At 45.1% G+C, this 12,857-nt stretch overlaps 1 protein-coding gene across 2 annotated transcripts in view; it reads left to right on the top strand.

Moving 5' to 3' along the window:
- The window catches only part of FRYL (FRY like transcription coactivator), a 148,285-nt gene that overhangs the window by 87,909 nt on the left and 47,519 nt on the right, over positions 1–12,857 (top strand). For both annotated transcript variants that reach the window (XM_021712823.1, XM_008058944.1), the window contains exons 36-44: positions 24–174; positions 810–913; positions 1,779–1,964; positions 3,765–3,969; positions 5,272–5,393; positions 6,158–6,348; positions 7,924–8,018; positions 9,219–9,826; positions 10,109–10,206. In XM_021712823.1, coding sequence (XP_021568498.1) covers positions 24–174; positions 810–913; positions 1,779–1,964; positions 3,765–3,969; positions 5,272–5,393; positions 6,158–6,348; positions 7,924–8,018; positions 9,219–9,826; positions 10,109–10,206 — 1,760 coding nt within the window. The remainder of the gene's footprint in view (positions 1–23; positions 175–809; positions 914–1,778; positions 1,965–3,764; positions 3,970–5,271; positions 5,394–6,157; positions 6,349–7,923; positions 8,019–9,218; positions 9,827–10,108; positions 10,207–12,857) is intronic.

The following is a 12,857-nucleotide window of genomic DNA, read 5'->3' as shown; positions in this document are numbered from 1 at the left end:
ACGAGACCGTTTTATCTTGATAGGTGACTCAATGCCACTTTATTCTAATTGGCGGCTGAAGGTGATGGAGCAGAACCAAGGAGAGCCACTGCCCTTCCCGCCAGCTGGAGGCTGCTGGTCGCCGCTGGTGGATTACGTGCCTGAAACGTCATCACCTGGATTGCCTCTTCACAGGTGGAGCCAGCGTTGTTGCTACTTCACACGGCCGAGTTGCCGTTGAGCCCTTTAGGCTGCTTTGTACCCTCTGGCAACCTTTCTCTCTTGAGATGCTGCCATGCAGCAGATCCATGTGTTTAGATTTTAAGCAGTCTAAAAACTCGGAATTCTGACTGTATAAGCTGTATATTATTAAGTATGATTCTGCTACTGCTTTTCTGGATGTCTGGCATAGTTACTTGACCTTTCTGGGACCCAGTTACAACATCTGAAAAACATGGCTTTCTCGTAGTAGGCAGTATTGTAAATTGAGTTGAACTAAATTCTCACTTGGCAAAACCACACTAGAAAAATTACTGCATTCTTTCTGAATGTGTTAATGCACCACATACATGTCGAGCACCTACTGTGGTTTGCAGTGTGGCAGGTCTCAGGCTTGCAAGGTGACGAGAACATGACTCTTGACTTGGCCCTTGTGTGTTGTTCTGTCACTTTAAATTAATGGCTGACATTTCTTCAGATGTATTTGTTTTTCCCGGATATGTTGTATTTTTCCGTGAAATGCAGTATGAAAGTCTTCCAGTGATTTTGTTCAGAGTGCCCTGGGGTCCTCTCGAATGTGGTAAACAGTGGTGATGCCTCCCTCATCCTAGGTGTAACATTGCTGTGATCCTTCTGACCGACCTGATCATTGATCACAGCGTGAAGGTGGACTGGGGAAGCTACCTCCCTCTTCTTCTCCATGCAGTTTTTATAGGTAATACACACCTGGTCCTCGTTTCTTTACTGTCTGTTTTTATGGTAACCTAAAGGCGGTATGGGTTACGAAAGCTCTTTCAGGTTTCTGCCTCCTGCTATCTGTATGTTATTTCTGTGTCTCTTTCCACGCTGGCCCTTGGTCTATGGGGAATTATCCTAACCTGTCTCCTGACTACAGACATATATGTGACCCTGTCCTAGTCCCCTCCTGCTTCCCTCCACCCGACCCCCCCCACACACACCATCTTCACTTCACCAGGAGAGGTTCTGCTGATGTAGCCAGAGAAAAATTAATTTACCCCTGGGATTGGAAACTCTCAGGGTAATGGAAAGTGGAGATGGGTTCTAGTGTTTCCCAAATTGTTGGATGGTTGGTGATGAAACTGGAGACTCCATGTGCCCTCTGTACACATACACGGGCTCTGTCTCGCCTGCACTGCAACTGCTTGCTTCCTGAAGCAAGGCAAGACAGCCAGCTTCCTTTGAGTTCCCCTGATAATGCACACTAAGTATGTGTGTGTTACTTTACTCCTTCAGTGAGTCAAGCATTTCCTGTTGTTCTGTTATGTGCTAAGCACAAAGAACCTGCCTTTAAAAAAAATTCATTTCCATCTAGTGTTAAGTGACAGTAAAAGCTTCTGAGACTAAATTTTAAATAGGAAACACATTTCAAACTTACCTCAATTCTCCCTAGTGCTATAGGACAATATCGTGAAAGTGAGTAAAAACACAATGCCAGTAAAAACCTATGGGAAACATCTCCTTCCACGAACTCTTCTATGTCATTTCTGATTTTCATTGAAGCGTGAGTCGACGCTAAGAGTCCTCATTCTCGTATCTTGACTGGTGTTTTTCCTCTTCAGGGTTTGACCACTGCCACCCTGAGGTGTACGAACACTGCAGGCGCTTGCTTCTGCACTTACTAATCGTCATGGGACCCAGCAGTAACATTCGCACCGTCGCCTCTGTCCTTCTCAGGAACAAGGAGTTCAACGAGCCCAGGGTGCTCACTGTCAAACCAACTGCACACTTTGATTACACCCTCACAGGTACTTGCCTTGCAAGTGTGATTGGAAAGTGGACTCATACCTCCTTCACTGGAAATCCTGCACTAGAGAAAGTCAACTAAATAGAAGCTGAAAGGCGAGAGAACATTTCCAAAATGTAGCTGTCAAAGTGCTGTGGCTATTATGTATTAATTAGTGAAAGGAGTGTGTGTGTCTGTGTGACCTTGAAGGGTGTTTGTCACACAGGTTTTAAGTTCTGGATGTGTAAGTTGAAGACATAAGGACAGTGCTTAATGTCTTGAACGCTAATTAGGAAAAAAAATTTGAGCGTGGGTTAGCATCTCCCACTTGCAAGATCTGAGAACTGACAAAGTAAGACATTTTGCATTTTGCTACTCACTTGCATTATGCATTTTTAAATGGTGAGGTTCAGATTAATGAGACTTTAATATAAAATTTGTTTCACTGTCAATGTTATTTTTTTTTCTTTTTAAGTTTTATATTTTCTTTCCTAAAAGTCCTAATTTAATTATTCCATCAGGCTAACAGCAGATGATGTACACAGTTTTGTTTTTTGGTTTTTTAAGAATTGAGCCGGGCTTGGTGGCTCAGCCTGTAATCCCATGCTTTGGGAGGCTGAGGTGAGTGGATTGCCTGAGCCCGCGAGTTCGAGACCTGCCTGGGCAACTTGGTGAGACCTCATCTCTACAATAAATTAAAAAAAATTAGCTGGGCGTGGTAGCACACACCTGTAGTTCCAGCTACTTGGAAGGCAGAAGGATCGCCAGAGCCCAGCAGGTCAAGGCTGCGGTGGCCGGGAGCGTGCCACTGCACTGAGTGACACTCCAACTCAAAAAAAAAAAAAAAAAAAAAGAACTGAAATAAAATTACCTTTTTCTAATAATCGCAATGTCAGATACAGGGTTCATGAATCTTAAAGTTAGATAAAACCCTGTAGTGGTAAGAAAACAATTGTTGACAGGCATGGTGGCTCACTTCTGTAATCCCAGCACTTTGGGTGGCAGAGGCGAGAGGATTGCCTGAGCCCACAGGTTCGAGACCAACCTGGGCAACTTGGTGAGACCTCGTCTCTTTAATCAAAAAACTAGCTGGGCGTGGTAACGCATGCCTATAGTTCCAACTACTTGGAAGGCTGAAGCAGAAGGATTGCCTGAGCCCAGTAGAATGAGGTTGCAGTGGCCGTGAGCATGCCACTGTACTCCAGTCTGTGTGACAGAATGAGACTCCGACTTAAAAGAAAACAATTGTTAGGAAACTAGCCTCTTAAAACTATAGTTAAAAGAAAAATGGAATAAAGCTTATTGCTTTTTTTTATGTGAAAGCATCTTTTTTTCAAAATTCCATGGCTTGTTTGTTTTTAAGGCTCCTTTTGCCATTTTGTAAATACAGTCATTGGTAATAGCCTTTAAAGTCATGTGTTTAATTATTGACTTAGTAGAAGCATTATGAATAGACTTTAAAGAGTCTTTCTGTAACTGAAAAGAAACAAAAGTTATAGAATTTATCGCATAAAAAATTAAAAATCAGTTTACATTGTGGAAGTGTGACTGAATAAATGTTGACAAAGCACGCCAAAGTATCAGGGAGCGGCCGCTTTCCGCTCTTTCCAGCAGATGGCAGCAGAGCCGCACAGGGAAACTAGCTGCTGGGTTTTATAATGCCTGTGCCATAAGTACTGGCCCCAGAGGGCCAGGCTATGACTGCAGTGACTTGGTACTATGAGGATTGGCAGGAGCGCGGCGCCTGTCACTAGCTCAGATGTCCTCTCTCAAAGCATCTCGTGCAGTCGTGCCTGTCCTGCTCATAGCACTTTCTCTCCAGCAGGTATTCACGAGTTTGTCCCCGACTACCAGCCCTCCCCCATGACCGACTCAGGGCTCAGCTCCAGCTCTACCTCGTCCAGCATCAGCCTAGGGCATGGCAGCGCCACTGCAGGCCACCTGCACCCCACCCTGCTCGGTGGGGCAGGCCTGGTGGTGGAGCAGGACAGCCAAGTCAAAGCCCTCCTGGAGTTCATCACCTCGAGGTAACACAGCCTCCAGTCCCAACAGCGTTTCCAGCCAGTCTGTGCTTCTGTTTTCTGATGCACCACTGATCTGAGGCACACAGGTCTGTAATGTGCAATATTTTAGCAATTGGGATGTGGCTGAAGACAGCCTTTTGCACGCACGCAGTTATGCCTGAGCTGGCTGCCAGGTGCCCAGAGACGACACAGTGCTGTGTGGGTATATCCCCCTCTTTCACTGGCTGCATTATTAGGCAGTCAGCAAACATGGAGAGGGCAGTGGAGCGAATGGGTATGGCATTCCACAGCCAGGCTAGAGTCCGGGGTGCGTGGAGTGGTAAGCAAGCTGCTCATGGACGCTGACAACAGAGTTGTGATAGACACTTCTAGAAGGCTTAGGGGTATTCAATCTGGGGGCCTAACGCCAGGCCAAGGTTATAGATGACATCAAGAATTCCTGGGCTAGTGGGGAGGGTGGAGGCATCGTGTGATCAATGCATGGAGAGGATCAGCCTCAGCCGTGAACAGGTATGTGAGGGGAAGGGATGGGGCAGTGTGAGCTCACGTCAGCTCTCAGGGCACTTGGCCTGGACAGAGCTTAATCCTCATGGTCTGAGAACCCAAGACGTATTAGACAGTCAAAGGGGCGTTATTCCATCATCAGCTTTCCCCATGGATTTAGCCAGTACATTATTCCTATTGCCTTTCAACAGCGACTTCTCTCCTTTGTTACAATCTAAATACAGAGTACATTTTGTTGTTATTGTTTTATTTTTTGAGTTGGGGTCTTACTCTGTCGCCCAGGCTGGAGTACAGTGGCACAATCATGACTCACCACAGCCTTGACTTCCTTGGCTCAGGTGATTCCCGAGTAGCTGGGACTAGAGATGTGCACCACCATGTCCAGCTAATTTTTTTTTCTTTCTTTTTTGTTTTTTTGGTAGAGATAAGGTTTTGCTATGTTGCCCAGGCTGGTCTCAAACTCCTGGGCTCAAGTGATCCTCCTGCCTCTGCCTCCCAAAGTGCTGGGATTACTGGCATGAGCCACAGTGCCCAGCCCAGATTATGTTTTGACCTGTAACATGTTGGCAGTGACCAGTATGCTTCCGACCTGGCAATACTTGTTATCTCTTCTTTCATGGTAGGGAATTGTAGTGACAGTGGACACTGAAGTGAAGTCTTTGTTGACATGCTGTAGATCGTTACGTATTTATGTTCATAAATAGTAGCAATAGTTGATTTATTCAACTACTGCCTTTTTTAATAAAGATGTATGTAAAACAGTTAATAATAAGTTAAAAATCATGTCTCCTCTGTTTTCAGAAAAAGAGGGCCTCTCTGGAACCATGAGGACGTTTCTGCCAAGAATCCCAGCATAAAGAGTGCAGAACAGTTAACGACATTTTTGAAGCATGTGGTTTCTGTTTTTAAGCAGTCAAGCTCAGGTATCTTTTAGGAAGCATTTCAAATAATAATGTGATGTTGACATTTCTGATAATACTTAGCAAAAAGTTGATAGTTGATATGTCTAAATTAAAAGGTTTCTTTTTTCATTTACTAATGATAACCTTTGTTTTGGTTGAAGAAAAATTAACTTACTGCTTTAAACATACCCATGCTATCTGTGAAATCCTGGGCTTCCTAGTTTTGTGTATGATCACTTTATAAAATCCCAGTACAACTGTGTATTGTGAAAAATTTACATTACAGGGACATATGTGCAGATGGCACACCTGATAATTCAGGCTTCTGTGATCTAACATTTGACACATTCTGAAAATCACAGTAAAAATGTGTGTGTCTAGAGCAGTTGTTCTCAGCAAGGGGTAATCAGCCCCTGTGGACGTTTGGCAACGTCTGAAGACATGACACAATTGCGAGCAGGTAAGAGGGGTTGCTGCTGGTGTCTAGCATGTGGAGGCTAGAGGCACCCCAAACGCCATCCACTGTTCAGGACAGCCCATCCAACCAAGAACCATCTGGCCCCAAATGTCAGTCACGCTGAGGTGGGAGACCCTGACCTCAAGTACTTTTCCTAGAGGTTAGAATGAAGAGTTTTCTGAAATGAAATGGAATTTAATCAGAGGAAAAGCATTCCAGTAGAGCACTGGTTTTGCCAGTCATGGCCACCAGCTTGAAATGGTAGTTGTGACAGTGGCCCTGGATAGGATTCTAAAGCAGGACCCTTTGGTGTCCCTTGTCTTCACAGAAGGCGTCCATCTGGAACACCACCTCAGCGAAGTTGCACTGCAGACGGCACTCTCCTGCTCCTCACGACACTATGCCGGGAGGTCCTTCCAGATCTTCCGGGCCCTGAAGCAGCCTCTCTCAGCCACAACGCTTTCCGACCTTCTCTCCAGACTTGTGGAGACTGTGGGGGACCCAGGAGAGGACGCGCAGGTACTTTATGGCATCCTTCCTGTGGTCACTGCAGGGCTGCTGGTTGTTGGGGATGCATTGCCAGATAAGATTCTGCAGCTGGAGCGGGATATGGTCACAGAGAACTGTGACTGTCGGTGTTGGCAGGCAGGGGATTCACCAAAGTCACGGTTTATAATTCATGTCCAGTCACCTGCTCATTAACCAAATAGTCTAGTGCCTGTCACAGAATGCTGTACATACACACACACACAAGGACACACAGGTGCACACGCATGAGTAGACACACACAAGCACACACACAAATATACATGCACACCCCTGGATATTATCCCAGTATGGACCACAAGGCAAAAGAGATAAGAAATTAAACTTAAGTGTAAAGCGAACACTGAATTTCATTTTTTAAGATAAATTAAGTGAAATACTCTTGGAGAGCTTACATCAGTTTGTACAGGCTGGTTGCTTTTTTACTGCTGTTCTGGACCTCGAGAACTCACTGGTGAATAAGACATGGTTCCCGGTGTTCTGGAGCTGTGGGGAGGCACACCTTCAGCTACGCTTTGCACATCACACAGTTTCTCTTAAGTGACGAGCACTGTGGGAATTGGAAGGTAGAAGGTTGAGAAAGGGAAGGCCGCAGAACTGCTTGTATATTGTCATCTGAGAAGGGGTATGTGAACAGCCACTAAAGTCAGAGTGCCCTGCTGTGATTGGGAAGAACATTTAGGCCGAGGGAGACAGATTGACATGTGCAAAGATCCTATGGCAGAAGCACTGAACTTTTTTAAAAAAACACGAAGAAAACCTGGGCAGCTAGAATGTCTTCTAGGATGTGTAACAGAGACGGGGGGTGGGGGAGCAGGCAAGGGCAGGTCCTGTAGGAATCAGGAGGCCCCTGTGGGGGGAGACTTTATCTGAATGTGTGGAGAACCACTCAGGGGTTTTGGTGGTTGAGGGGTGCAAGTTGCTTTTTACAAAACTCACTCTGATGCCAGAGTGGAGTCTTAGGGGGCACAAGTAGGAGCCAGCGTGGTCAGGAGGTGACTGAGTGTCCAGGCTGTGGGTCACTCTGATCAGGCCTGCTGTGGAGGTGAGAAAAGCAGCCAGACTAGGCTATATTTTAAAGTCGTGTTTTCATGTACTGCTGATGGATTATGGTTAGATATGGAAGAGAGAAGCATGGCTCCCATCTTCCACCCAGAGCTGTGTTGCACGTCAGCACCATCACAATCCCCCAGGCATTAGCATGGGTTTAGTGACATTCCTCAACCAATAGGCTGTGTCCAGTCACCTGTCGTGTGGATGTCTGGTGTCTTCTTTTTAATTAATTAATATATTTATATATTTATGTATAACTATTTTAAAGATATGGGGTAAAATTCAGAACTAGGTATACAAGTGGTCTTTGTACAGGTAAAGTTTGGGCCTCACTTTGGTCCCCACTTCGTGGGGTTTGAGATCAGATTCCCTTACTGATGTTGTGTCCCTCCCACCCCCGCACCTCGCAGTTGTCAGTTTGTGTGTTAGCTGTCATCAGGAAGTCCACGTGGTTCTCTTTCCAGAGTGTAATTCATTAACTTTGCCCTTCCCCAGGGCTTCGTGATTGAGCTTCTCCTCACCTTGGAGTCTGCAATCGACACGTTGGCAGAAACCATGAAGCATCACGACCTCCTCTCTGCCCTTGCTCAGTAAGAATTGCATCAGGCTTGCTCATGCAGCCAGAGCCCAGAGCTAAACACCCACACCTACAACATGATGTTCTAATGCTGGCAGGAAGAGGAGCACCCCAAGTCTGACCCAAACCATGGGGACTTGTAGGAAATCTGGGGCTGGCCTTGGAGGTGCTGCCCTTCCTCTGATTCCCAATTGGAGCTCCTACCCCTGTGCCACACAGGCATCATCCCTGTCACTCAGCGTCCCAATGCTGCCAGCAGCCTAGATGCCTCAGGGTCCCACCTGTCACCTGCTGCTGCTCCTCCCTTCAGCAGCCTCTCAGGCTTTCTCCACCTTGTGGACCCCGCTGGACTAATCTTTCAGTCCCATCTGGTGTCCCTCCCAGCTAAGCATCTCTGATTCCCCCGAGAGAGAGGGCTGACGATCTCATCCTTGGGGCTCACAGTGTTTCTTCACGTTTTAATAATAGCATCAGCAGGCTGCCACCACACCCAAGTGTGCATTGCACCCTTCCCCATGGTGTGCATGTGGTTGACTTGTCTAGAAGGCATTAGCCAGTGTTTTCTTTTTTAATTAATTAATGTATTTATTTGTAACTTTATTTTAAAGATGTGGGATACAATTCAGAACTAGGTATACAAATGGTCTTTGTACACGTAAAGTTTGAGTCTCCCTTTGGTACCCACTTCATGGGGTTTGAGATCAGGTATCCTTATTGACATTGTGTGCTTCCCTTTCCCCCTTCCCCTCTCACAGTTGTCAGTGTTTTCTTAAAGACAGCTGGATGTTAGGAGGAGGAGAAGTCACATTCATCAGCTTGGCTCTTGGGAAGGGTGTGCCATTGACAGAAGCAGGGATCAGGACTGTCGAGTGTGAGGACAGGACAGATGAGGTTGGCTGTGGCTGCAACGTATGCTAATTCCAGAGCTGAAGGTCTCTAGTGATCATGTAGCAGAACTTTCTCAGCAAGTCAAACCCCACCGCAACTCAGGGAAGCCGTTAGCCATAGAAGGAAAGGCACTGGCATGCATTTTGTTTTAATTTGAAGGGAAAACTGAAATGTGATCCAACAAAGTCACATTTACTGAGAAATGATTTTTCTGGTTAACAGCTACTATTTTTTAGTGTTTTCAAAAGTAAAATTAATTCATCTTTCTTCCCTCCTTCCCTCCCTCCCTCCCTCTCTCTCTCTCTCTCTCTCTCTCTCTTTCTAGAACCTCCTACCATGATCCTCTAATGGGAAACAAATATGCAGCTAACAGGAAGAGCACTGGGCAGCTCAATCTGAGCACAAGTCCCATTAACAGCAGCCATTCCTTGGGGTGTCACAGTAACGTAAGAAGTAACTCTTTGAGACTAAGTCTGATTGGTGACCGGAGAGGTGACCGACGGCGGAGTAACACACTGGATATAATGGATGGCCGGCTCCAGCATAGCAGCAGCCTGGCGAGGACTCGAAGCCTCTCCTCCCTGAGGGAGAAGGGCGGGTATGACGTACAACCCACCACCGAGCCCGCCAACCTGATGGCCACCATCTTCTGGATAGCAGCCTCACTGCTGGAGTCGGATTACGAGTATGAATACCTCCTGGCCCTCCGGCTTCTCAACAAGCTGCTCGTCCACCTGCCTCTGGATAAGTCAGAAAGTCGAGAGAAGATCGAGAGCGTGCAGAACAAGCTGAAGTGGACTACCTTCCCTGGACTCCAGCAGCTCTTCCTCAAGGGCTTTACCTCGGCGGCCACACAGGAAATGACCGTGCACCTCCTCAGCAAGCTCATTTCTGTCTCCGGACACGTACTGGTGGATCCCTCCCAGCTGTCAGGTGACGGCCACATAATGGCACTGACACGTGCGTTTGAAGTAGTGAGATGTAGCCTAACCATTTGTTTTGAGATCACTAATTTCTGCTTTTCTGCGAATAGTTATTTCTCTGTGCCAGGTAGCTTAAGTTATTTGGTAAAAGCAAAAAAGGAATTTAGCAGATCTAGTACCTCAGGAAATGAAAAGAAAATGGTTTCTGTGGACCATTTGAAAAAGACCTTTAACTTTTAAAATGATGTACAATAAAATTGGTTATTGTTTGCTTTTTTTTTTGTTTTGATAGGCTTTCCTCTTAACATCCTTTGCTTATTGCCTCACTTAATCCAGCATTTTGACAGCCCAACTCAGTTTTGCAAAGAAACAGCTAGTCGAATAGCAAAGGTAAGCACCTGTTATGCCGAAGGTAACACTGCCTGGGAGTGGCCGTGCCGTTATCTCAAGGGGGGGTCTCTTTAATGTTCTCTCACTGTCCCTTTCAAGTGGAATTTGCATCTAAATTTTCATTCTTTTTTTGCACGTCAAGGCGTTCTCCAGAAATGATGAGTCACAACCTGGCAGTGAATAAAGTTGTTTGATTAGCATCACGCTCCTCTGAGTCTGAGCCTCTTTCTGCTCCTCTCCCTGCTTTATCTGCTTCATCTTCCACCTCTCCATCAGTTTCTCATTCATTCCTTTATTCACTACCACATGTTCACCTGGGCAAGGTGTCGCAAATGCTGTGCTAGGCAGAGAGACGGGAGACCTTCCCTTGCAAGTGGTCCTTGCTGTGAGGAGAGGAGTCACATGAGCATACTCCCTGTAGGGGCTGATGAGTGTATTGCCAGTGGAGGATAGGATACTTCAGGGCACACAGAGCAGGAGGCTTCCTGGAGAAGGTGACGTCTAGGCTGACGTCCGAGGCTGGGTGGGAATAACCCAAGTAAGATCCTTGCTGAGAGGCAGAGTGGTTGAGGGGTGGAGTTTTCTAGAAGACATTGCATGTGCCCAAGAGGACAGGGTGTATCTTGGGATTCTGATCGTTTTCTCTCTTTGTGTTCACTTTCTGCTTTCTAACACTCTTCTTCTTTGTCTTCCCTCTGCTCCCTCATTCTCTATTTAGCTCTTTCCCTCCCATCATACAGTTTTAGAAATAGTTGTGTAGCTCTTTCTAAATCATCTGCTAACATTTGCTTAAAACTATGATAGCTCTTAATTGTCATTTTAGAAGAGTATGATCGGGACATTTTAGATTTCTATTAATTCCCTCTTTAAGAACAATAAGGAATTCTCAGATGGCTACCTTCTGCTTAAATATCATTCTTATTTTTTGTGTCAATCACTGAGTCTTGGGGGAGGAAGGAGTTCCATAGTTTACAAGTAACATACATACACAGAGCTTAGGTACACTGGGGAGGTGAGGAAATAGCAGCAGAAGCGCTGAGAGGAAAAAAACAAGTTTTCAAAGAAGAGAACAAGCAAATAAAATCCTTTTTGTTTATTTTTATTTCATTTTATTTTATTTTGAGTTGGGGGCTCTCTCACTCTATTGCCCAGGCTGGAGTGCAGTGGCAGGATCATGGCTCACCATATCCTCAATCTCCTGGGCCCAGGTGATCTTTCTGCCTCAGCCTCCCAAGTAGCTGGGACTATAGGTGTGCACCACCATGCCTGGCTTTTTTTCTCTTTTTTTAAACTTTTTGCAGTTGTCTTGCTGTGTTGCCTATACTGGTCTCAAACTCCTGGACTTGGGTAGTTCTTCTGCGTTGGCCTCCCAAAGTACTCAGATTATAAGCATGAGCTACCATCTCCAGTCAAATCCTTGCTTTTTAAAAGCAAATTTTTCAAAAACTGAGATTTTGTTAGCAAGGAGCTCAGTGAATGGAAAGAGTGAGCATGCAGAAAGCCAGATCGGATACCTGTCTTTCTTCCCAGGGCACCCAGCTCAGTGCTGGAGGCCCACATTTATCTCTGGGTACAAATGTAGTAAAAAAATACTCCAGTCCAGTTCATCCCATTGGCAGTAAGAAAAGTTAGAACCTTTTCATTATCTTGGTAGGTAATACTTAACAAGTGGCAAGAAAACATTTAATAAAATATATTGTTGACTCCATCCCCAATTAGATTTCTAAGTAAATTAGCTATGGAGTGATTCTTAACAGCATCATTTAAGAGCATGTATTTGAAAATAACCTTTTTTTTTAGCTAATGGAAAAATACCAGTTTCTCTAATACAAATGGCAGTGGTAGGAAATAAGCCAGAAGTTGTCTTTTATTCTTGGTTTTATTTAATAAACGAATCCAATAAGAACATTAAATATCAAGAGAGAGTGAAAGTTATTATCAGAAATAAAATGCTGCCTTTTGAAAATGACTATTTGCCTAAAGAAACCAACTACATGTATTTACATTAATGAAGTCTAAAAGTGATACAGGATATAAAACTTACTAAAATAACTTTCATTTTAATATTCTGGTGACACATAATTAGACACATTTTGTAAACAAAGACTTCTTTTTCTGGTGTGAGTTTAGAAAGAGACTATAAGGGAGGGGAATGGATACTGGTTTAATTAGATATTCCAAGGAAATAAGAGGCATAAATACCCAGGAAAGGGAAATAGAAGCCCTGGAGCGTGGCTGCTGCAGTGTGCCAAGCCCCCACCACCTGCTGACTGCTGGGGTGGCCAAGGAGCCAGACCTGCAGGCCTGAGTAGTGTCCCAATCCTCAAGTATCACCTGCTGGTATCAAGACCACAGTAGGGCATGGGAAATTCCCAAATATCTTACTGATTTTTAAGAAATCAGATCTGGCTTTCTGTGACTCCTGAGTTGTTTACCAGTCTGCTTTCCTCCTGCTGGGCAGTGCACAGAGGTTCCCTCTCCGAATGCTTTTAGCAACCTGCTGGATGTGAATTAAATTGATTTCTTAATTAGTTTCTCACTTGTAACTGTTAAGGGTAATTTTTTGCCATTATGTGCTTCCTCATTATGCAGCTATGCCTGTTTCTACTGTTTGTGCCCTTGGAGAGCACAGAATTTCAAAACAAAGCAAC

Source organism: Carlito syrichta, unplaced genomic scaffold (genome assembly GCF_000164805.1).
Source record: "Carlito syrichta isolate Samal-C Ts95f unplaced genomic scaffold, Tarsius_syrichta-2.0.1 Scaffold303660, whole genome shotgun sequence".
Classification (NCBI taxonomy): Eukaryota; Metazoa; Chordata; class Mammalia; order Primates; family Tarsiidae; genus Carlito; species Carlito syrichta.
The sequence above is the reverse complement of the archived record's forward strand: the minus strand, read 5'-3'. Positions and strand labels throughout refer to the sequence as shown.